The sequence below is a fragment of the Symsagittifera roscoffensis genome, chromosome 6, assembly GCF_963678635.1.
Source record: "Symsagittifera roscoffensis chromosome 6, txSymRosc1.1, whole genome shotgun sequence".
NCBI lineage: Eukaryota > Metazoa > Xenacoelomorpha > Acoela > Convolutidae > Symsagittifera > Symsagittifera roscoffensis.
The window spans coordinates 4,337,608-4,364,261 of NC_087067.1; the positions used below are offsets into that span (position 1 = coordinate 4,337,608).

A 26,654-nucleotide genomic window follows, 5' to 3' on the forward strand; every position below is an offset into this window, starting at 1 on the left:
ATAGCCGCAACATTGGATTAAAATTTCTGTTCGTTCATGCTTTGAACTCATTTCCATTTTGAACGCGCAAGTTTTACGTTGCTTTGATATTTTGTTCACGTGCGTCAATTATTCTTTGATCATAATTAATGGTTCTTTGATTTGTTCGGAAATATACTGTTTCGGATTCTTCAAGAGGATGGGGTAAGTTTCAATTGCTTTAATTATAGGGTAGAATGGTATAGGGTAGATTGGTATAGGGTAGATTGGTATGTAGGATAGAATAGTATAGGGTAGATTAGCATAGGGTAGATTGGAATAGGGTAGAATGTCATGGAACCATAGCTCAATTGGTCATTACAGGGGGGTCTAGATTGCTCAACTGATCCCCGAATTGTAATTGAGCTTATTCCTAGAGTATAGAAAATCCAAAACTGAAATTTAAACACTTCACATGAGAACCTTTTTGTCTTAAATACATCAACTGCACCTGCTCCTTCCTTACTGTCAAATATCAGAGACGTCCGAAAATTTGTTTAATGATGATCTTTCCGACTGGGTTCCTTTAGGATGATTATTTATGAAAAATAATTTGATAAATTTGTGGACCTTTACTGGAAAATTTGTGAACCTTTACTGGAAAAAAATTATTATTATTGTTACTATTATTGTTAAATATAGATGAATTTGGTTTTGTCTATTGTTCTTCAATTTAACGCGGTTACTGCTACGAACAACCAATATGAAAACAGAGGTAAATTAACGTTTTTAATTCACATAATTGGGAGTGATTTGATTTCCCACCGAATAATTTGAACAAATGACAAGATGAACTAGTAAAATGAGACTGCTTTTGTCGGTTTGTAAAAACAAGTGATCTTCAATACAACCTAGGAATCGTATTATAAGTTGTATTTGAAATATGATTATCTTTTTCTAATCATCTTTAATTAAGATCTTAAGGATCACGATATCAGTTTTTGCGAAAAAGCATGTTGCATTGTTTTCTTGGCATTGGCTCTAACAAATTTTCATCAAACCCAATAAGTTTTTCTGCTATCCGATCAAAATACCCTTGATAATTTAAAAGGAGTGATCATAATCAAATATATAAAACAACAAAAAATTAACATAGTCTAAAAAAAATTCGATTTTAAATAGGAGCTTCGTGTCATATTGATTTTTTTGGCGCGGTGAGAAAATTTATGGCGTGGGGCACTTGAAAAATCATGCTTTTGATTATGATCTTGAGTATATAAACGAAGATTTGCATTTATAATTCAAGAAATTTGAGTTCAATTTTTCTAGGGATCGTTTCTAGGGAGACGAAATTTTTAATAAAAATGTATCTTTCATACCCAACTTATTCATTAATTATCAACTGTGTACCGGAAAACAAAGCTACGATTCGAAAAAAAAACTTAGTAGACACTGCGCGAATTAGTTTTCCAAAAACTCAATTCGACAATAATTAATAGACTCAAAATCGCAATCTATTTTTGACTATCCAACAATTTTGTTCGGCGAGTCAAATAATCAGGTGATACCTACTTTCTTTAACAAATTTATGGGGATATATTACAACAATAGGCCCTAAGAAAGCCAATGCGCAATGTATTAACAATATAGACTAGACTACGACGTTTAAGATCTGGTATTCTATCCCCGTAGAGTTTAAGCTTTACCAAGGAACCTACTATTGTAATACAACACCCTTTAATTTTTATTTAACAAGGTGGACAAGACATGTAATTTTTCATCCCCGACTTTTATTTTGCAAAAGATTTGAGCCTCGGGTTCTTTGAAATTTCTAATTCGCCTTGAAAAGCCCACCATGTTTAGGTCTCTAAATTGCGACTCTGAACTTAGGGTGTATAACATAGCAGCATTGTGTCATAGCATAATTGTACAAATTGTTCTTGTTATTGTACAACTGACTCATTTTTTTCAACAGATCGAGTGAAATGTCGGTTTGATCACGCTTGCCTACATTGCACACCTTGACCGCCCATATGTGCTTGTTGTTCATACTCATCTTCTTTAAGTCCACTTCCGTCGCTTTCGATCAACTCTTTCCGCTCAGCCCCGTCGGGAATAATCTGTTTGTCGGGTTTCGGAAGCAGTTTTCTGATGCCTTTCTGACTATCGGTCGAGGCAAAATTATGAGGTGGAAATTTGACAGTGTACTTAATAATTAGTCGGCCCTTTGAAGTCGGGTCTCGGTGGCAGGGCATTCCCTCATTGAGTACTGACTTGTATTCGCCATCTTTTATAACGTCTCCTGAAAACATGAACTGTTTTATTGCGCATTTAAAACGAACTGAAAAGGTATGAAATAAATCATAACAGGCAAATAACGATATAAAACTGAAAAACAGCCCAAATCTTAAAAAGGCAACCTCAAACTTTTTTTGACAGGAAAAAAATTTCAATACTTTTTTCTTGGAAATTTGCGCATCCCACAAGGTTTCTTTCATAGGTAACAAAAATGTTGAGGGCTTAAAAATTGCAGATCGAATACAAAATGGTCCGTAGAAAAATGGTCAAATTTACAAATGTAATCAATTTAACTAGTCGAAATAAATTTTCATGCAAAATTAGGTTGCTACGCTCTATAAATCTTATTTTCATTATTTTCAGGGACCATTGAGTAGAAAACTCACGTAAAAGTTTAATAACGACCGACCGTAAATATTCTATTATTACCTTTTATTACTAATTTCTGACGTCTATTTTGACCAATCAGCCCTGAATATTTTCTTGCGGCGCCTTTATCGCCAATGTTGACGGATTTAAGGTAGTAGGAGGCGGACGGGTCGTCCTCTACATTTTGTTTCAAAACCCACCCCAACACCCCCCGCCCCCGATAATGCGCCTCTGGCACAATGTGCTCATACATAGTTAGTGACTCACCTGGGAAGGACGTTAATAGTATAGTGCGATCATCCAGCGTCTTAAGTGGTCTCTTAAAGCCACAGAGGGCTTCGGTGAGGCTGATTTCAAGGTTTATCACGAGGTCGTTGTGTCTCCGCTTGAACACTTTGTGAGGTTTCTCATCTAGTACAATTATGACGTCACCTGCCTCTAAGTTGGGCTCTTGGTCTCCCTCCCCGTAGAAGTGCATCTTCTGACCATCTCTAGATCCTGTTACAAACAACACGCAACAGTTATATTTATTGTCAAATTGTAAGCAACATCGGTGAACTTGGGCAGCACTTTAATGGATCAAAAACTATAGCCTCTTATGCTTATTAGTTTTACGCAGAGAAATGAGTATAAAAAAACTAAATTCCGACGTCAAAATGAACAGTTCTAAGTATATAAACATGGTTCAGATTCGTTTAGTACGAAGGATTCAGTTAACAAGCCTCTAATTAAACTTCGTGCATATCTTATGATTTCAAATCGGTGAAATATTAACTAGCCGGTCCCTTTAACGATGAAAATTCAAACTCAGTTTGGTTTTAAAAATTTACATTGTGGCGCTTTTAAATAATTTGCTTCAATTGAAAAAGATTTAAAGTTTTCTATGCAAGCTCTTCGACTGATGGATAATTGGAAAATTTCAGCTGATCTGCGACAGCTTGAACCCCTTCACAAATAATCAAACTATGAAAATTCGAAATACTCTCGTTGATGTCAATAGCTTTGATCGAATTGAGGAAAGTTTAATTTTAAGAAAAATGTTCAAGCGCTGAAATAGCTTAAAATGCTGCGCAAACAAAAGCTTTTTTTACCAAGCTATTAAAGCAATGAGTTCAAGCAAGTTCATATAATCAATCGACAGCCAAAACTTTTTAAAGAAAGCTCAACAACCGGTGGAAAAACTTGTTAAATAATGTTCTTCATAGTTGAATCATTTAACAAATTATCAAAGTTTCAAGTTTTGTAAGCAATTTTTTCCAGCGATGAAACAGTAAATATTTCAAGTTTTTCTATTTTAAATCAGTTCACAAAAATTTTAGCTCTTTTACGACTAAGAGAGGCTGTGGTTTTTAGCGCGCTGGAAATTTAAAAATTTCTAGAAAACTTGTTGACGGCAAGGTACACATCTTTTCCATGACCAAAATAAAACAGAAAACTTATGACAACCAATTATGTAAAACTTAAAATAAACATGCTTAACTCTCATATTCCACAAACAAGCCAAATGGTATTTCAATTCTTAAAAAAATTATCTATCATAATCACATTTCATCTTTACTGATTTGATTTTTTTAATTAAGCTATAGTTCAGATCTTTCATGTCCATCGTTTTCTTTTGCTGGGCATGAAAAAACTGGGAGTATTTTTCTTTATGCAGTCTGACTTGAACTGTCCTTTTATTCAGCTTCACTTGTATTCAGTTCGGCTATTATCTTTATTCAGCTTCATAACCAATAATTCCTTGTGCACCTCAGACCAAGAGTTGGGCTAAGACTTAATCGAACAGAACACGACCGAATCCGGACATAACAATAGATGGCATAACGACTAGACAATGTATTAACACAGCAACTGCTTCAAAGTACTATTTCTTGTTTTAAAATGTTACATTATTTCACTTTTCTCGTTTGTGAGAAATTGATACTAAATTTTGCATTAAACATGTCATCTTATATGAAAGCAATATTATCTTTCTACTTTTTTTAATGCCTATGCCGGATGAGTCCCTCTCAATTATCATTAAGGTTGACATACGTCGCGCTACTTTTTGAAAGCCTGGTCTACAATAAATCATTCATGCAATCAGTACATATAGAAAACATTTTCAGGAAAACCCGAGATTTTTGACAAGGCATTTTCTCCAACTTAAAATTATCATCACTTAATGTCATCTAATAAATTGATAGTTAGTATCTATATTTTGATTCATATCATTTATTACCCAATTACGTCGACGCCTCGGAAGTTTTCGAGAAGACTGAATTTAATTAGGAGTTCAAACTAGGAACCCTACGTTAAAGCTACAGTAGGGGGCTATTCTCATGATGGAGGGTCAGAATGATGGAAAATTTTCAATCAAACAGAATAGTTAGTCATTTCTATTCGTAAAATGGTTTTTGCACAAAGTCGAAGTCAAATTAGCAGAAACTTATTTCAGGGCAAGATAGTTTCAATTTTTCAAAATCGGTATCCTTATAGTAATAACTTTTTTCCAATGTTTTAGATCTGACACTTTTTGAAAATTAGTTTTTCTGCATATTTTGAAATTGTTGAACTTGTTTCGCTGCCCTGAACTTATTTTCCTAAAGTGAAACGCGTTTCTTTGAAACGCAATTTCATGAAATTCAAATCGCAAAAATGATTTTTAAAAGTTTTTAGGTTGAAAAATTGACGAAATAATAAATATATATTTATTTATTTTTTAAAATTTATCCCCCCACAAGCTGATGTATTTAGCTGCGTGTTTCCTAATAATACGACCAAACGAGTTGCCTCATTTCAAATTGGAACACATTAATCCGCCGCTTACGCACGCGTGTTATAAAAACTAAATAAAGCGGGCATTAATTATCCAAAATGCGCCAAATTAGCAGTTATTTTCCATAAGTTAACACAAATGATCGCGGGTAAAAATACCTTTTCCAAGGAGCAAAAACATGTATCACGCTTTTTAAGCATTTACCAGCCGAATAGATTTCTGATTTTTTCGAAATCAGGAACCGCCACAACAATAATTTAAGAAACATAAACGTCAAAAAAAGGTCATTTATAGAACATTTCGGCTAACTGCTTTCAAATCTTTAAAATTAGCTATCAGACAGCTAGAAAAATTAAATGAACTCGGGAAACTAGAGCAACAATAACTAATTGGCTACTCCAACTACAATCAACTTAAAAAAGCACAACTTGAAAAAGCACTAAGTAAAACTTTGACCGAGCGCAATCATTGAAATTTATCAAACAAAGCCAACAAAGAGATGGAGAAGCGAGAAGGGACCAGAAAACGGAAGTTTTTTCTCTAAGAAACAAATGACCCTACAATCTTAATGGTTATTTGACCCACTTGCGATGCAACTCAAAAGTAGAAATGGGGCGGACGCTAGAAGTCTATGGAAAAAACTATCTCTAAAAGTTTATAGCTTTGTCTCGGATGATGTTCAAGCTTAGGAACACATTCCAAAAACTAATCAACAGAATTAAATTACCATTTGGAAAAATTAATAGAGCGCCTCCTAAGTCGACAAAACTCAAGTAAACGATCGCAGATCCGATATCAAAACTACCATAAGACCCTTTGTGCTATAACGTTTTCCAAAAAATCTAGCCTCTCAAAACTTACAAAGGACTAAAATTCTGTTTATGTCCCTGAAACGAATTAATTTAAAGTGACTTAGTCGATATCACATTTTCCGAAACAATTTAAAGAAAGAAAGAAAGAATTTATTTTTCCGATTGATAAATATAGTCATTAGCAAAACAAAAGTAATTTCATCAATGCATTTATCATCGGAATGGACAACTAACGAGACCATTGGTCCACATAAATGTTGCCCTTATATAGCACACATACTGAATTTAACATCAAACAAAAGAAAGAAAATAAGTTTTTTTTTTAATGAAGAAATTAACAAAAAAACAAAAAAATACGTGATTTTGATTTTTACCTAATTGAAAACATATTGTTCTTCATAGCGCTACCTATAGCAGTTCAGCTGATGCTCCGGCATGGGAACACGTCGCTTCAAAAAAAAACAAAAACAAAAATTAAAAAAAAAAAAATGAAGAAAATTTTCTAAGTTTTCGGGAAAATAATTATTGAGAAAAAATTCAAAAAATCATAAAAAGGGCCATATCTCCTAAACTAAAAGGTTCTGGAGGGTCATATTTTTTCACATAAATCGCAACCTATAGTTGATTGTCCTGTAGCATTTAACCAAGGTACTGAAATTACACAAAAATTAAAAACTGAAAACTAAAGTTGCCAGCTCGTTGTTACCTAGCAGGTATCCATTCTTAAATTTATGATAAAAACTTGTAATTTTTCCAATTTTTGCATTTTCTATCCCATCTTCGAGTAAGCCTCTAGTTTTCAATACGTTGTAAAGCCTAGACCCCCGATAGGCAATTGATTGCCGTTCAAATCGTTTTTTTCTAAATGATTCTTTAAGGAGGTTTAAATTAGCCCTACGCGTTACTTTAGTGGGATTTTCGAATTCAAACACATTATTCAAAAAATCCTCACTGTGTAGTTTGTTTACTGATCGGAGTACAAATTTTAGTAATTCATACACATGAAGCTCGTGCACGGTTAGCAGTTGATTTCTAATAAAAATGTCATCCGATTGTTCGCGACGATTTCGGAAGTAAATCAATTTTAAGATCTTTCTTTGAAGTATGTAAATCGGCATTAAAGAAGATTTGCTGCACGAACAGTAAACAAGAATACCGTATTGGATAGTTGATTTAATGTTAGTTCGATAGTAGTCTAAAAGCTGATGACGTGGAGCAAAATACCGTAATTTTGAAATAATGCCTGACTGTTTCGCTAATCGCATTCTTACATAATCAATTTGCGAAAAGAAGGATAATTTTGAGTCTACATATATCCCTAGGTATTTACAAACAGGTTCAGTTTTAATAGCACAGCTGTTTAATTGAATCTGAATAACATTTTTGAGCAAAAAAATGTAACGAAACGAGAAAGGAAATTATGAACAGGCGAAGCTGAGCTTCGCACCAGTTGCGATACAAAAAAAACGAGAAATATCAAAAGATAGTGTGTCTGAAACCAAATTAAAAACTTGAATGAATTCTGTTACAGTAATCATAGGCTCGAAAATTCAAGAAAAACTTTATTGTAATTGTTTAAAAAATCAATAATCGGATACATAAGAAGGATTCGGGCAACAAAAACTCCATTCATGTCTTTCTCAGAGCCAGTTGATGGAAACAATAAGAAAATTCGATCAAAAAATCGATATCCAAAAACTCAAAAGACAATAAGTTTCAAATAATTTCTACAAAAAAATTGCAGAAACCCTGGAAAAACTCTCAAGGCTCATAAAAAACCGAATTACATCACAATTGACTTATTAAAACAACACGCTATGCCATCAACTTGAATCAATTTAAAAAAAATTTTGCTGAAATCTAAAACATAATAAACAGATATAAACTAAAACTTATTCTACGCACTTGAAGAAAACTATCAGATATCAAGCATCCGAAAAAAACTGAAATTTTTTGCCAACAAACAAGCAGCAACAAATTTCTTCTCGTTTCCGATTTTACAATCAAATGCAACAGATATATTGGCCGCAAGAGTCTCCACTGCAATCTATGCATTACTGTCGCAGAAAAGCAGTCGTTCTCAGGAACTTTGAGCTTCAGAGACGAAGAAATGATATAGTTTCAGAGACACTCTTCCACAAACGCGATTCAGGCTCTTGGAACAATCAGCTTTGCCTCCTTTTTTGATATTCTAGTAAAATATCCCAACGTTCCGCGTTCTTGAATGATTTCTTCAAAAGTTTGAATAGACAGACTATTGATAGAAAATAGGAAAAACTGTTAAAAAAATCAATGTTTATTGAAACGTTTTTGATACGAGGAACTGATCATTAAACTCGGCAAGCATGTGCAAATTTAATAACACATTAAAAATCATATAAAAAAAGAATGCGAAATGGCACCATTGAGATAAATCTAACATGATGAGGAAGGCCTCACAGCGACAAAACACGTTGTCAATTTTTCACATTTAATTTTTTCTAAACTTGTTGCAGAGGGCTTCAGAGGGTGATTTAAATCTGCCTAAAATGTTCCCATTACAGTTCAATCTCTAAACTATCAACCTAAATTGATAGAATGAAAACATTAGGAAAATAAGCCGATATAATTAAAGCCGACTGACATGTGCGGAAAATCGACCAAAAATCTTCGAATCTAATAAAAAAATATTTTGCAACTCTTAACGTACACCCAAGGCACATATGCAGCCAATACAATAACCGTGTTTCTAATTAACCATGCTGAGCTTATAAAAAAAAACTGATTACCATTTGATCAATCTGCGAACATCTGTTGTTTACGGGAAAAAATAGTACCCGGTTGCAATACGCTTGCTTATCGTAAGGGTAAACAAAAATCAGATACTCCGCAATCAGTTTATGAAGGAGGTTTTCACTTTGATTGAAACCTTTTAGAGAGAAAGAAAGAATAAACTTCTCCGATATCACACTTGTGCTCTCGCCGAGTTCAAGGAACGTTGCGACCTCCGTTGGGTCAGCTTTGTTCTGTTTTGGTGACTGTTAAATAATCGATAGCACACTTAAGATCTACCAGAACATGCGTTGTTTACTACAACAGAGTGAAAACTTTTGAAAAATTTTCAGAAAATTGATATTTTGCGACAATTCACCTAGATGATAAAAGAACGACTCTCAGCTGTTCGTTGTCTCACCTGGTTCAACGTGAATCTCCAGAATCTTCTTCTCTCGCACTCTCTTCTTCCCATTGCAGGTTGGACACTTGAATTTGGGGTCTATGATCTTGCCAGTCTGGTTGCATTGTCCACATGCACTTCTCATCTGCTGGATCATCGGTCCCATCTGTCTAATCTGGGTGAACACTCCTGTTCCGTTACATGCAGCGCAGTCTTTTTCAGCTCCCTCTTGCGTGCATCCTTTTCCTAAAGCAGCACAGAAAGTTACTCCACTTTACGCCTTACCACGCTCAAGTCAACACAGAAGCTTTTCAAACAGAGGCGAAGAGGAGCTTTACGCTTTACAGTATTTGCTAGACAATAATAAAAACATGCCAAATTTGCAAAAAACAACTTCAAACAAATCTGCTAAAACGTCAAGCTTCAAAAAATTCCATTAAAAAAGAAAGATTTAAAAAAACTTCTCCAACGTTCGAAATCCGACAATGAGAATTTTTCTAATGAAAAGAAAATGGAACGCAAACTAGGCCGAAGAAAACTGAAATAAAAAGCACGAACTTGAAAACCGGTTTTGAGAATTTTGGGGGAGGGTTATCATGCTTGAAGGACCGAATGCTTGAAAAATTTCAGCCAATCAAAATCGCCAAGCGTTTCTATTGGCTAATGCCTTTCTCACAAAATCGAAGTCAATATTAACAGAAAATGTTTTAAATCAGTGGAAAAAAATCGAAAATATTACAAATTGCGGGTTACAACCGCAAAACTATTCAGATAAACATCAATATTTATGAGTTCAAGTTCATAAGAATTTTTAATTCTTGAAAACTCATCTGCTTATTATCTAATCGGTCAGTATTAACACTATTGGCCTGGATTTATTTTATTGCTTTGAGGTTTTGAATACTCAATTATGATTGGCTGAAAGTAAACTAAAACAAATTTCAAGCATTCGGTCCTTCAAGCATGAGGGACGCCACCAAATTTTGAATGTAATATCTTTTAACACCAACAATACCATGGTTAAGGCAATAATCCCCCCTCAAAATAGATAAATACTGGCAATTAGAGAAAGTGTATGGGTTTGGTCGACAGAAAATTGATGTCGTATTGTTAAGTAGTACCAAATGTAGGACTCCCTCATGAAAAAACATCCTGAATTGAGAGGTGGAATCAGATTAGCGTTTTGAGCAATTTTTAAAGCTTTTTACTAAATAATTGCGCTCTTTCAAGTGCACATTGTCCCAGAAAATAAATATATACTGACGTCCAAGACGCCATAAAAACTTTAAGGATAGATCGGCGGGTTATGGATTTCATATTGTAAAATAGTGCAAACGTTGACAAACATTGGCAATCATAACGAGAGAGTCGCAAGGCAGCCCCCCCTTCCCCCCCCCCCCTTCGGGGCGCTAATGGACCACATACCCTATGCTACCACCAGCTCAGTAAACGCGTGTTCTTAAAATATAAAAATGTGTGTCATAAATTTTGCTCTTTTTACCACTACGGCTATTGGCCACCGGCAACTCACTTCTTAAACCACATCTATTGATGAATTTTAAATCAAATTAAATGAATTTTGTTTCCAAGCTAATTTAATGACTTGAATTTCGAAAAAAAATTAATTAATAAAAGCCCATAAGCTAGTTTTTATTGTTTGAATTGGTGAAGCTTGTTGGTTTCCAAAATTGTTTGACAGCATTTTTTGATACTTAACAATCCCCTCTATGATATCTACTAAAAAATTGCCGCCCCCCCTATAGATAAAAGCAGTAACTTATCACTAAAACGTTCTATTTATAATTCGAATTTTCCTGCATTCTGATTGGTTTAAAATTCGACTAACTTAATCTAGTTATTAATTACCCACCCCTTCTTGCAAGGGGGTAATTTTCAAGTAGAACCAAAAAATCAGGTCCATGAGCTCTACATGAGCATCTTTCAACGGAACAAAACTAAGAGAAAACCAATTCCGAAACAATTTTTAGATTTTAAAAATACTATCTAACAAAGCAATAAACTAGCACAAAGTTTCCATCCACCCACAGCTATAATTGAAACAAAATGAAATATATAATTCTTTTCTAAGACTTCTTGCCATATTTTTTAGACTATTTTTTTTTAGAAAACTAGTTGTTTTTATTTCTATCGGTTCCCCCTTTTTAACTCTAAACAACTTAACACCCTACAATTTCACTCCCTACTTTTTGTTACCTTAGCAATATAACATCGCTACATTTTAAAACAATTTCTATGACTTAACACCGTTTTAATCCAAAATGAAAAGAAAACTTACTTCAAAGGGGATTTCGGTAACCATCAAAGAATTAAACGAGAGAAATTTTTGCCATTTAAAGCCAGACAAATTTGCGCTACTTAATTCGCCTAAGTTTTGAATAGAAATGACCTTGCAAATGATTTCAAAGAAACGTTTCAAACCAAAATGAAATGGCCTTGCCAATATTTTCAATGAATCATTCCAAAATGAACCAAAAACAAGCAATAGTTCAAAGAACTTCAAAAGCCCGCAAATAATTAGACGTCCTTTGACTAATATGGCCTGATTTTCTAGACATTTTCAGCCGGTATAGAAATTAAAAAAAGGTTTAACCAATGCCAAAAGCCTTAAAAATCATTATTTTAAGAATCATTCTCGAACTTAAACTTATGACCTGATCGATTTGTCAGCTTTTTTTGAACTGCTGGCACATAAAAGCAAAGCTAAAGGGTTTGCCAGCCCGTAGTCCCAACCTAGCATCCCGAAAATAAGGGCGATTGTCCTGGGAGTAAAATTGCTAAGGCACGAGTCATGTTCTTGCGTTTAGTTACGTTTCCGGGAGTCTGCAAGGAAACGTCTTTTCAAAAAAAGCTGACATAAATTTCAGTAGGATTAAAAATTAAATTTTAACAATACGAAAGAATAAACAGTAATGAAATAAAATTTACAATGGTTTAGCACAAACTAGATAACGCTCTGAAAAAGTACAGATCAGTTTTGTCTTCGTAAACGGACATTATGTTTTGTACTCTTTCATTTTAAACTCGATACTTTTTCTTTTTTGTGAATTTATGGCCACTCGATGCATCAAAAAAGTTGAGTTTTTGTACGGAGGCGTCTTTTTGCAGGCTACCCACTACTTTCCACATATTTGGGTGGGCTCCGCTGAAATATGATTGAATCCCGAAATGCCATCCCTCGACAGCATTTGTTGTTCGAGCAATCCCCATCACGGCCGCATCTCGCTGGTTCCAGAGGGAGGGTGGGAATGAAACTTCACGGTTTGGCACCATGCTTTTTATATAAGTAGAGCCGAAGTACAGACACAACTCGTCAATTTTCTCTATTTTCTCGGGTTCTAAGCAATTTCTGTCGCATACATTTTGAATTTCTTGAACAATCATGTCATAGGAATCGCCGATATTTTCTTTTTTCTCAAATGCCAGGGATGGCAGCATTTTTAAAGCCAGTGCTAAATCGTGATTTGTTTCGTAGGTAACTTTCAGGCCCAATTCATTAATTTTTCTCATGTAACTCTGGGAGAGATGAAAAAAAACAATCCGATAAATGTGCTTCGGGGAATGTTTTTTGGAATGACTGAAGAGCAGCTTGCTCAAAATCTAACAAATTTTTTTCAGGCCGGCAGTTGGGTGCTAAATCAGTTAACGCCTGCAGGAAGCGATTGTAGGTTTTTTCGGTTTTGTTAGAGAGGAAGGCGTAAATGCAAGCTGGCGCAATGCCAGATACACTAACATGAATTGAATAAAGCTGATAGAACATTTTTGGGGTAATTTTGAAATTTCCATCGGCTAACCAGAAAGATGACTTCTCCAGAACTCTCAGCATTTTGGGGTCGCCGCACAAAATGATTCGCTCATGATCATTTGATCCACTGTCATACCGGATAAAATTTTCAAAAATTTCAGGGATCTCGAAATTTCGCGCAACGGGGATGGGCGGCATATTTACATCTAGCTGCTTACGAGTGCGAGCGGCCGTTCGGATCAGTTTGTCTTTACGTGGGAGAGCAAACTGAGTAGCCAAATCGTTGGTAATTGGCAAAACCGCACTGGCAACTGCAACAGTCGGGGTAAATCTCTCGCTGAGATCTTTTATATGCTTTATGACATTTCGGGCCTCCGATTTTCCCGCTGAAATGTCGTGATTATGCTCTCCACGCGTCTCGATTAATTCGTTATTTTCAGTAATGGCAGTTGCTCGACATTTATGTGTTTGATATTTTGAGCAAATCCAGTTTTCTGTAAACTTATTTTTTCGCTTGAAATAAAATTCATGGCCGGACGCTATAAGAATTGGCTTGTTTTTAGATGAAACTGTGAACTCGAAAGAAGACTCAATCATAATGTGTTTATTGTGTTTGCGTTTGTTTATCACTTGAGTAAAGTATAAAGTGACTGTCAGAATTTAATTTTTGTCAGAATTTTTACGGCAAATTGTTTTGAATTAGCACAAGCAGCTAATTAGCAAATAAATTACAAACCTGTAGATAAGAGTCTTAAGTAAATTGGGAAGCCTCCTATTAGCATGTATAACTAAGATAAACCAAGTTTTTCATTATGGTGCGCGTGTTAATTGCAGGATTAACTTTGGTGTGATAAGAGTTAAGATAAGGAATTCATAAAGCATTAATTTTAATAGTGAAGTGACTAGGTGTTAAATTGTACTGTGTTAAACTGGAAAATAGGAGTTATATTGTTGTCGATTTAAATTGTTTAGTAGTGAAATGACTAAGTTTTAAAATGTACGGTGTTAAATTGTATGTCATTAAATTGTAGGACACCTTTCTATCCTACAGCGAACAATTGGTCAATAAACCAACAAATAAGTTCCGGCGTTAGGGGACCGGTGTTTAAGCAGAAACAGTGAAACATAGATCTTAAGCAGACTTTGATTGAAAGCCTAGTGAACTGAGCAATTAATTGGGGGTTGAGAAATTAGACGATAAGCAAATTAGACGGAGGTGCGTAAAAGGAAATTGGACGATTTTGCAAAACTGCAATTATGAGAAAATAGACGAAAGTGAGAGAGATTAAAATTAATTGCAGACAATTTGCGTGAGAAAAATAAAGTTGTTTGCAGACAACAGTTGAATTTCGGGGGCCAAAAATTTTACAAGTCAATCATGCATAATTTATTCAATTCAAAACTCTCCTGTAATATTCTGATTTGACATTTTATGTTTATTTAAACTAATTGTTTTGATAGTTTTGTCATTTTATATTCCATTTGTATTTTTGAAACTTGACTCTTAAGAAAAAAGTTTGTTGGCCCTTTCCTTTTCATAGCTTTTTTGTCTAAAATGCCAGATCTGTAAAATTTAAATTTCGTTTTTGTAGCATCCGTCTAATTTGCTTATCGTCCAATTCCCTAGGCCCCAATTAATTGATTAACCGAAGTAAAAGGCACGTACTGGGGCTGAGCTTCCCAAATTAAGACAATGATCTCACGGCTTGTCAACAAAACTCAAATTAAAACAAACTAGTTTAGCGGCAATCACTGATATACGCGGTCTGCTGAAAATCCTTTTTCAACCGACTTTTCTATTGTTTCACTTGGGCCAGATATAAATGAAGATTTTTAGGGTGGCGTCTCTTATGATGGAGAGACTTAATGTTGGCAAGTTTGATTCTTTTTTCCCCGCTATAATTCATTTCATTTTAATAAAGACTTCGGTAGCAAATGTCATTTAGCCACCAGGAATGTCTAACGATTCTGATTGGGCTATATCAGAAATATCGGATTCTTATCATGTGGCTATTAGTGCAAATAGAATAGAGTTGTGTTCCGCATCAAACTGAACAATTAATATATTTGAGCATGCTAAGCGGCACGCATGCAAACCGCTACCTCTCCCCCCCCCCCCCGAAATCGCAGGTGAGGGAAACAAAAAAATCCGGCTCTTATACATTGAAGGGCCCAAAATCGATATTTCTTTATCTTGAACTGAAACTAAAATAATCGAATCTAGCCAATCAGACTTAAGCAACATGGTCAATCAACATCTCGGCTCTTTTTCTGTATCACCCCATCTGCAAATATTACACAGAGGCGAACCTGCGCTTTGCAAATACTTGCGAGAACACGACCAAAACGCAGCTCTGTCAAGTGACAAACGAAAAAGCAAAAATAAGCCTCGAATTTGCAAAAATCGTCTACGCGTCGGATTCGAATACGCGACCTAGCAAATATGAGTCTCAAGAACTAACCACTCAGCCAAGGATGCATAAAATCTCCAAAAACTAGCCACCAATAACGCAGCTACTTATGCTAATCAACTGCCAATTCGATGCAGCAAAAGTAGCCACAAATATAAAAAGATACAATTTAGCATGTAGAAAAATCGCAAATCATGAAGCCACATTACGAATAAATTAAGCATTTCAAAAATTGCGAGATATATTGAGTAAGAAAACTTCTGAAAGTGAGATTTTGTTATTGTTATGTGGTTTGAAACAAATAGCTTTCGTCAATCCACTTGATGAATTAAAAATGCATCAACTGTGTTAACTTATAACTATTCGAATGTCAAAGCACATGTTATCAATAAGCTGTAAAGGTGCAACTAAATATCACAGGTGCAACAAAAAAAAAATATCTTATTGCCAATCGATGCAGTAAACTTGACGCAGCAAATATTCTATAAGTCGCTACAATAATTGCGAATTAGTCGCAACAAAAGCCGCAACAATGTTTGCGACTTACGTTGGAAAAAAAGAAAGTTCGTACTAAACACATTGCTTCGCAAGTGTAAACACGTAAAGTTTTGTTCAGAGTGTCTTGTTTGTTTTAAAAAAATGGCATGCGGAATAATTGGGCTATATCAAAAATATTTGGTCAGCATACTTAACCCTGTAAAACCCCTCACTTTACCATATAATTGATGCATATGCGAGGTGGAGGGAAAAGGAGCCGACATCTCAAGCAGATTAAAATTTTGACATCATTTTCTGCAGTGCAGAAAATGCATTTAGAAAAGTCAACGATTGATTTGCTCAAAAGTTCGGATCAACTTAACAAGCTCTCTTTTTTAAGAAAGGGAGAGAGATTGTTAAGTAGAATAAATCAGCGAACTTTCGACCTATCAGAATGAAGCAAAATTCGAATTTTAAATAGGTCGCTCTAGTGCTAATTTACTGCTTTTAGTTATAGGGGTGGTCATTCTTTAGTAGATATCATAAGGGGTAGATTGTTAAGTAGATACTTGTTAAAAGTATTTACTTTAGATTCTACTGAAAAAGCAAAACACTAAAAACATTTCGGTTTCTACATCCAAAATTGATTGAGCTACTCAAAATATAATAGTCAACTCAAAATTTTTTATTTATTTGTTATTTATGGCCTCTTTAAAGCACCAGACGCCAAGAGCCTTCCTAATCTGTTTATTGTAAGGGAGCATCACAGCCTCAATTATAAATTAGCTACTTCTCTAAAATTTTAAAATCAACTTTGATCTCATTGCATGCACTTCAATTACGTGACAATTAAATAGTTATTCTACGTCCATTTTTTTCTCAACTTTTTTTGATTTACGTAATGTGCAAATCGGTCGGCTCAATTAGATCAATCTTTTAATTCCATCATTTAGTTTTTTTGACGTCATGAAGCAAACTAACAAAGCAGATAAAAGTTGCGCTAAATCAACCATTAGCAACATGACATCACAATGGATGATCTGAAATTGTTAAAGATATCGATGAATTTAAGACAGGGTCGATTTAAGCGAATTTTTCAATGCAAAGCATACATCTTATGTACAACTGACACCAATAATTTAATTTGCTGTAAAAAATGCAGGAAAAAACTAATCGGAGTAACGGCATACCTAGTAACGAATCTTCCCCCCTTTTGCAAATGGGGGTGGGGTAGTTAAAGCGATCCAAACTATCCACCCACCCCCCATTTGCAAAAGGGGGGAGATTCGTTACTAGGTATGCCGTTACTCTGATTAGTTTTTTCCTGCATTTTCTCAGAAATAGTTGGTCAACTACAAAAAAAAAGTTATTCGCGCATGAAAACAGCACCCTAAAATCTTCACAGCACACATAAATTAGTCCAGAGCATGACTCGTTTTCACAAAAGTCTTCACTTGAACTGCCAATGAACGAAGTAAAATCAGCAAGAACAAATTCTAATGCTTTTTCATAAAACCACATTAGACTATGCGTTTTTAACCGGTGAAAAATCGCTCTCAGGCAAATTAATCTAGAATGTTAGCAAATTTAGCTGGCCGCTGTAAAAGTACCACTGAAAAAAAAAATTTTTTTTGTGTTTTTTTCAAGATGAAATATCCAACCATAAAATGTTGCGCCTTTATCCACTTTTTTGTATTTCATACCAACTTTCCTCGACACTTGCAAAAACGTTTTCGCAATTTCTTTTAAGAGTCCCAATCGCGACTAAAGGGGCTTTAAAATGATACTCTAAATCATTTTAAGCCAATATTTCTTTCCAATCTACGAGTGATCCTAGCAGCGTCCTGATTTCATTCACGAACAATTTGCGCCGGCTTGAACAACCCGTGTTTAAATAGGTTTGCTTTAATCCAGGATTAAAAAATATATATGTATCACTGTGTGTGTTCGCAGGGGCGGATTTAGGGGGGGGCGGACGACCCCCCCCCCCCCCCCCCCCCCCCCCTCCCCTCAGGGATTTGACCCCCTGCCGACCCAAAGGGTCCCCCCTTTGATACTTTTTCAGATATCCATTTTTGGCCGACCGACCCTAAAATTTTTCTAAAGGCGCCTTCGGCGCCAATAGATGCTATTTTTGAGGGGGAGCGCGCGCCAAAAAAACGCATTTTTTTGTCAAAATTTTTCAAAAAGTGCCCAAAAACGGCCCAAAAAAAAAAAGGTGGTCAAAATTTTGGAAAATTTTTTTAAAATCCGCCCCCCCCCTCGAGAAAATCCTAGATCCGCCCCTGTGTGTTCGTGTGTATGTATGTTTGTTTCTTTGTATGTATGTCTAACAACTTCCTTTATTTAATCGCAGTTTCTTTAAAGTTAATTAGGTTCAAAATATCACAGCCGATATTCCTCGGCAATCTCGGCCCACTGTTTTTTTTAATCTTACCCTCGCAGTCGGCACAAATTACATTCTTCTGCAGGGCAAGTTTCCGCTTTGATCCATTGTACATCTCTTCCAGACTCACTTCTAACTGATGCACTACATCCTTGCCTTTCTTCGGCCCCTCCCTCTGTCCTCTCGCGCGACCCCCGAAGAACATGTCGAAGATGTCGAATGCGTCGTGGCCTCTGCCCCTTCCCCCCTCGGACAGACCCTCCTCTCCATGGTCGTCGTACACTTTGCGAGTTTCGGGGTTGGCGAGTGCTTCATATGCTCTGCCGATGTCTTTGAACTGAACATTGAAAATAATGAAGCTCTTACACCTTTCCACCAAAGGTGACTTAAACTGTTACAATCTTAGGTTCACGTGGTCCCAATTTTAGGAAAGGAAGCAGCAGGGCTTATTACATTAATAAAAGCTTAGTCTTCATTAATAACCTTGCGTAGAAGTGGATATGTCCAAAAGACATAGCCAACAGATAGTTGGAAAAGAGTCAATGAATGCAAGTAAACAGAAAAAAATACTGACTTGGTTTTGAAAATCTCAAATTTCAAACAAAAAGTAGATGCCCTTAAAGCCCTTTGAATTTCTAGAGCAATTAATGATTCGCACTTTTTTGATGAAATTAACCCAACTTTAATTACCTGAATCAATATGAGTTAATTTATTTCGCTGGTAAATATGATAATTAAACCCCACTTTCGCAACTGGAAGTCGATCACGTTTTTCGTGACTTTAACCTTTTACTGTTCGATAGTGGATTTTTCCTTCCTTTTCACAAAAGTTATGACTTTTTTACCTTAAAAAGAAATCAAAAGTTATACCGCGAAAAAGTAAATTTGAGCCTGAACAATTTTTTTTGACTTTTCCTGAAAAGCAACCATCGTGACCAATATAAGAGTCTGAACTACGTTCATCGTCTCTTAAACAGCTTACAACAAAAAAATTGAAATATTTTCTAATAGAAAAAGCTGTAGAAACCATACTGACGAGCAGACCTGCCAAACTTCTTTTCATAACCCAACAGAAGAGCAAAAAATGCATGAAACTGAGTCGTCTTAATCGCTTTGGTGAACGCGAGCACCAAAAAATCTGCACTGCTTTTCAATTCCGGACATTTACAGCACCATAGCTGTTCTAAATTTGACAAAAAAGGTACTTTAGAAGGCCTGCTTGCTGAGAATACTTAAATTACTGGATCAAAACTTTTTTATTCCGTTGTTAATTCTGAAAATTAAAATCTAATTTTGAAATAAGCCATTCATTTTTTTGCGCCATTTGACTTTTTGCTATTTGAGAGCCGAATTCGCCTTAATTTACGCAAACGAAATCGAATTTGACTCATAAACATAGCCAAGTAGTAAACATAAACATTAAAAAAAACACTTTGTTGAAAAATTCGAATTTGAAAGAAAAACAATTTGATGCCTTGAAGCTCTTTGAACTACTAGACTGATCTATGATTGGCGCTTTTTTGATAAAAAAATAACCCAACTTGAAAAAACTGGATCAACAGGTAAAATTTTTATTCCGCTGGAAACCTACAAATAAAATTCCACTTTCGAAACTAGAAATCGTTCACGTTTTCCCGCGCTATTTCCACGTTGATCGTATTTGGAGAGTTCTATTTACAGGAGATGAATCTCCATTGAAAACAAAAAGTGCATATATACCTAAGTGCATTCAAAAATGCATCAATATGTATGAATGCACATCTGTAGTTATTAGAGACTTTTATGCAAATTTTAGGCCTTTTTCCTGAAAAAAAACCAAAAAAAAAAAACAGCAATACCTATTTAAGAGTCTTCACTATGTTCATTACTCCTAAAAAAAGTCGAAAGTTAGACCGTGAAAAAATCAAAATTTGAGCGTGAACAGCTGTTCAGACTTTTCTGAAAAAATGGGAAAAAATCAACACGAACTTTATAAGTAATTTCGCTACGTTCAGATATTTAACTTAATGGCGACGCTTCGCTTCGCAAACACATGCGATAACACGACAAAAAGGCAGCTTTATAATGTCAAAAAAAAGAAAAAAAAAAGAAAAAAGCCTCGAATTAGTAAAACTTTGCTGCGTATCGTACTCGACTCTGCGACCTCGAGATTTGGAGTCTCACACCCTGCCCGCTCGAAATTATGAAAAATTCAATCTCAGAAAAACAAACGAAACACACGAACACTAGCATTAAGCTATCTTCAAGTAGGTTCAAAAAGCCAACAACATGTGGTTAGACGTCAATTAAACCGAAAACGAAGGAAATTGTCAAAGGAACGTGTTGTCATAAAAATTTTTTTGAGCGATTAAAAAGTTTGCACTTTTAATTTTTTTTTAAAAACATGAATAATCATTTTTTATCTTTACACCGATGCAAAATAAGTTCACTGAACTGAAAAAACAAGAGCCGAAATCCTAGAGGCCGAATAAAATTTCTAAGCAAAAAAACCGAGAAAAAAAGGGCAATTATACCAATCAGCCGGTCCCCCCTTTGTACTAATTTAAAAACTTTTGGCAGGCAAATTTTTCTTGAGGCACCGTTGTCATCAATAAATACTTAATTTGAAGGGGGAGAGCGCGCCGAAAAAACGCTATTTCTTGGTCTACATTTTTCAAACCCACCCCCCCCCCCCCCCGGGAAAATCCTAGATCCACCCCTGCAATCAGGTATGGTTATTTTGAAAACTACAGGAGTTAATCAGCGAGACTTGATACTACAATGAAAACTGATTACAGCGCAAAAAAATGGGGGAGGGGCAACTAAGCCGCCAACACATCAGCCAACAAACTAAAATCCGACTAATCAATTTTTCCCGGAAAAAATTTCAATTTCAGTTCAATTTCGGACACTGAAAAAAATCAAGATCCGGCGGGACTCGATCCTCTGACATTAGGTTTCAAAGGTAACTGCATTACTTTCAGACCAAGTGCGATGAACCAACAGCTGGCTTTTGATTTCATATGAACCAAAGCTAAAATGATTCAAGTGATTTTTGTTAAACTAGTTGTTAACTAGAAAAAAGTCTATATTCCGATTTGATAACGCTTGCTAATCGCAAGCGTAAAACAAGAATAGTCGTACTATAACACTACCTCACTCAAGTTCGCAAGTGTAATAATATCCTGTCAGAAAACATCTGAAAATTGTAATGAGCTAGATTTCGTGCCCTAATTCAATAAGTGCAATTTACTAATAAGATGCATGGATTTGATGTTGTGGATTCAATTACGTAACGAAGTTTGCAAAAGTTCTCGAAAGCCTCATACACTAATACATCAACACTTCGTAACTGATGCTGTGGTTTTATTTTTCCTGAAGCCTCATACAAATTCATCGGCGATTTCCAACTGACGTTAAAGTTTCACTTTCTGAAAATGACAATTACCAAGTTTGCAAAATTTCTCGAAATTTTCGTATATTGATTCATCTACAACTTTTTACTGATGTTCTGGTTTCATTTTCTGAAATTGACACTTACGAAGTTTTCAAAAACTCGCGAAAGCCTCATACACTAATACATCAACAATTTGTTACTGATGCTGTGGCTTCACTTTCTGAAATAAGCAGTTGTCAAATTCGCTAAAATTAGCAAAGCTTCACATACTATTTCATCAACGATTTGAAAATATAAATTGCGAAGTTTGCTAAAATTCGCAAAGCTTCATATAATATTTCATCAACGATTTGGAATTATAAATTGCGAAGTTTGCTAGAATTCGCAAAAGCCTCATGTACTAAATCATCAACGATTTGTAACGCATGTTGTGAATCAGTGAAAATATTTAATCTATAACTATCATATACGCGCTTCTTAGACAACGGATAAATCACTTAATAAGATAATAGCTACACTTACGCTCTGTTTGTTTAAACTTCTTCAGTAGTTGAGTTATTCGTACCTTTTCAGCAGCATTTGGGTCATCTGGGTTTTTATCGGGGTGATACTTCAGTGCCATTTTTCTGTAGGCTTTCTTCAGTTCAGCCTCTGTGGCTGTGGGCTGCACTCCCAGCAGGTCGTAAAACTTGGTTTCCTTGACCATTGTCAACAGTGTTTTCTAACTAGAACAAAGCATTTTTCAAATAACTAAGACCGGTTGTTGAGCCGACAGCACAAAGGATTCTGACTACAATGATTTTCGCAACCAAATTTTAAAAACTATCAGAATTAATTTTCTGATTTTTGGTGCGTGTTGGGAGATGGATAAAAAGATTGATTAAAAAAACTGCCAGTCGTTTTATTAACCACCAAAAATAAGGAAAATTAGCTTAAATTATCAAGGGTCACTCTTCACTGCAAATTACTCCAAAAAGTAAAATTTTGAAACCGGTTTTTGTCTTTGGTATTTTTAATGGGTAGGGCAAAAAAACTACTTGAAAAAATAACTTCAAGTTGAAAAATTACAGCTACAAAAATTTCATGTTTGTATCAGATGAAGTTCATAAACAGTCTTTAAAAATTCGAAACCATTTACCGAGTGGCAGCTAAGGCGACCAACTTTGGGTCGAAACTAGTTGAGCCAAAAACAACTGTTGTCATAAAAAATTTCATGTTTTTAAAGTTTTTACGACCCATCCAAACTAAAACACACAATCCCACACAGATATATTTTACAGGCGATGAGTAAGTCCCGTGAACAAAGTTATTTATTGCAAAAGTACATGATACATTATAGATTTTTTTAGAAAAAAAACATAAGTCAAGGGTGGGAGTACTAAGTGAATACACAAGCTAAGAGAATAGTTTACTTTGCGAATAATTACTGTTCTTGAAATAAAAACATGCTCAAAATATGCTCGGAAATAAAGCTGCTGGCCAAATGATTCGAAGTTATTGTTTTAAATAGTTAACCTTGAAAATTCTACATTCCTATTTGATAAAGCGTGCAACTCGCAACCGTAAAACACGCAGTTAAAATTAAAACAATGATGCGAGACATTGTTTCGAGAGGGCAAACCAAAACATGTTCAAACACATAAGCGAAGCTGTGCTTCGCAAACACCTGCGAGAACGCCACCAAAAAGCAGCTCTATAAATTGAAATGAGAAAAAGTAGAAAAAAGCCTCGAATTAGCAAAACCTCGGCTACGCGTAGGATTCGAATCTGCGACCTTGCAAATTTGACCACGGATCCTCAAATTCCACAAGAAATGCCAAAAATAACCAAGCTACATATGCTTATAAACTGCCAATTCGACACCGCAAAAGGGGCCCCAAAATAAAAAAAGACACAACTTTGCATGCAATAAATTGGAACGCATAAAGCCAAATTATGTACAAATTATGCATTACAAAAACAAATTGCGAGATACATTGAGTTGGAAAATTTCTGAAATCGAACTTTTTATCATTGTACTTTTTTTTGGAACAAATAACTTTTTTCGGTTCATTTGATGAATTAAAAAGGCGTCATTTGTGTTGACTTGTTACTAATCAAATGTCAAAGCACATATGCCATTATAATGCTACAGCAGCCTACCGATTCAAAATGGCCACCAAAAGTAGCACTTTTATTTGCGACTTAGGTTGGAAAAAAAGAAAGGTCGCACAAATACACTTTGCTTCGCAAGTGTAAATATTACGTTAGAATTTCAAACAGTAGAAGAACGGTAGAAATCGGATCTTCGCCCAATTTTTTGAAAAATATCGGCAGTTTGTCCTAGTAAGGCTGATTTTTGTATGTTTGCGAGACTTTTTGGTTTTTCGAAAATTTGACATCAGATGTTTGCACGGAACCCACTTTTAACATGAACCCAATACCGACCAGGGCTTTAATATGGTATTTAAGTCGAACTCATCTGACGTTTAAATTTGGAGCCTGATTATGAGTGGATATCCGAAATTGTTCCTCACTTGATGGCCAGATCCCTGTTGCTATGCTATGAGATTATTAAAGACCACATTCTAGATAAAATTAACTTCACATATGTACATAGTAATTTTTAAATTTTTATATACGTAGAACTATATGTAAATGTATGATGTACGTTTGATCGCAATACCAGACACTAATTAACAAGTGACAGAACCAGATATTGCCGGTTTGGTTCAAAAACTCAACAATGATTATACATCAGCAAAGATTCTGTAGGTAAGATTTTGGTCAAGCAATAAAAACAGCTTCAGATATTTCTTTTTCCTGATTTTCCTTTCTTTTAGGCTGAATTTAACTTTGATGTCCTAGTTGAATAATAAATTTTTGGGTGTCATATGAACAAAATTATCGAAGGTAATAACTTTTCTACCTTCTTCACTGGATTTCCAGGGACGTCAGTTCTGCTAAATGTGATAATTGTATCAATCTGATTCGGAGAGATGACTTGCTAGTTAAACGAAACAGACAGCGCAAACTTATCTGAAAATTCAGCCACAACATTACTTTCAAGACACAATCAGTGATTTATTTAGAAGGCAGCGCGGATTCCTATCGTATAATATAGTAGGATCATTTATGGCGCAGTAACTCCATTTTAGTTTCATAGGAAAATCATAAGTTTCTTCCGGAATCGCAGACTTCCCAGGCTTAAGTTTAGAATGACATCAATAAATTATCACTTTAAATATGATCTTAAAGGACGGTTTACTTGAATGCAAATAGCCAATCAACTAAACAATTTCATTTTGCTTGCCCGATACCAAGGGTTCGATTCCCTGTGGCAGCTGTGAATTTTTAAAAGGGCTGATGATGGGGTTATGATGAAGCCAATAACAGGGTGGCTAAGTTAGACAAATATTTACGTATAACTAATATAATTATACAGGATAGGATTGAAGAAGGTCAGCGCATTTCGTTAACTATCATTTTAAAGTTGCGGTGCAATTGCTTTCATATATACAGAAAATCAATTTTGCTTAGTTTATTTTGTTTTTCAATGAAGATAAGCCAAAAAATCTCAAAGCGATTTCAATCAACAGCACTTTTTGTAGAGCAAATTATTCGCAAATGAAATCTCTTAAAGTTTATTTTAAGCATTTTGCTAAATTTATTTTGTTTTTCATTGAAGATGAGCCAAAAATCCTCGAAACGATTTCAATCAACGCACCTTTGTAGAACAAATTCTTAGCAAATTAAATCTCTACGCAAAGGCGAGACAGAGATTTGGGCCACTTTCGACACAAAAGAAACAAAGAATGTCAGAGCTAGCCGAAAGCCATTAGTAGAAATAAGGAAAAACTCAAAGAACCACCCAAAGTGCTCATCCGTCTCAAAAACTCAATTCGAACTAAATCGATATAACAAGCCAACAATATTTAAACCAAAAAAACATTAACGCGAAAACAATAAAAGCAGAAGTTATACAATAAAAGCAGAAGTTATTTCAATAATGTTCACCAAAAAGATATGATTAACACCTGGGGCGGATTAGGGAGGGGGCGGGGGGTGGGGGATCGGCTGTTTTTCACTCAGGGATTTGACCCCCTGCCGACCCAAAGGGTCCCTTTGTACTATTTTGAGATATCCAGTTTTGGTGATGGACCCTAAAATTTTTCTAAAGGGGCCTTCGGCGCCAATATATACTAATTTTGAGGGGAAGCGCGCGCCAAAAAAAAACAATTTTTTTTGTCAAAATTTTCCAAAAAGTACCCAAAAACGCCTTTTTTGACCTGTTTTTTCATAACTTTGCCTGCGGCGCAGAATTTCGGCCAAAATAGGGTATTTGTGTGCTTGGGGAGAGCTCAGAAAATCCGCCCTCTCGAGAAAATCTTAGATCTGCCCCTGATTAACACAGCATGCCACTCTTAAATCATCGAGTGAAAACATATCTACTTGTGTGAAAAAGAGAAAACCGACAAATTTATTTTTAGTTTTGAAAGTGTTGGAGAAGTTAGTGTGACACCTTCTCGAGTGGTGTAGTCCTTTGCGGTGGGGTCCGCAGTAATCGGATCTACCCCGGTGTATCCTGGGGTTTGGTCTGAGCTTTTGGGCTGTCGGGCGGGTATTTGTACTTGCTATTGCCTGCGCCATGTATTGGATCACTGGCTTCCAATATGTCACCGACGGTTCATCAAACGATGCTATTTCTGCTAACGTCACACGCCGCATTGCCCAGTGCTCAAAGACGCAAGTGCGAACCTTGGGGAGCCTTGCTTCGGCAAACGCAAGCCTTGGGGGTCACTCGACATGCTTGTATTCCGCTTGCCCTGTCTGGATACGGCCTTGAACCAGACTAAGTGCCATTAGTAGTCTCGCAGGTCGTCGGATAGAGACGACTATTGGTACAACTTTCT

At 35.6% G+C, this 26,654-nt stretch overlaps 1 protein-coding gene across 1 annotated transcript; it reads right to left on the minus strand.

Annotated features, from left to right (window-relative positions):
• Positions 1–734: 734 nt before the first annotated feature.
• LOC134847720 (dnaJ homolog subfamily A member 1-like) lies at positions 735–24,782 on the minus strand. The gene is made up of 6 exons (XM_063864906.1): positions 24,671–24,782; positions 22,328–22,487; positions 18,438–18,723; positions 9,368–9,595; positions 2,893–3,123; positions 735–2,260 (listed from the first exon to the last, which is right to left on the minus strand). Exons 2-6 carry the CDS (start codon positions 22,466–22,468, stop codon positions 1,956–1,958), a joined length of 1,191 nt encoding a protein of 396 aa, XP_063720976.1. The 5' UTR covers positions 22,469–22,487; positions 24,671–24,782; the 3' UTR covers positions 735–1,955.
• Positions 24,783–26,654: the final 1,872 nt, after the last annotated feature.

What these genes read in the sequence shown, in the direction of transcription:
- LOC134847720 (XM_063864906.1), bottom strand. Translation starts at nt 22,468, where the DNA reads ATGGTCAAGGAAACCAAGTTTTACGACCTGCTGGGAGTGCAGCCCACA. An exon ending in ACCCAAATGCTGCTGAAAAG is followed by an intron (nt 18,724 to 22,327) that starts GTACGAATAACT and finishes TTCAATGTTCAG; the next exon opens with TTCAAAGACATCGGCAGAGC. An exon ending in ACTATTAACGTCCTTCCCAG is followed by an intron (nt 2,261 to 2,892) that starts GTGAGTCACTAA and finishes TCATGTTTTCAG; the next exon opens with GAGACGTTATAAAAGATGGC.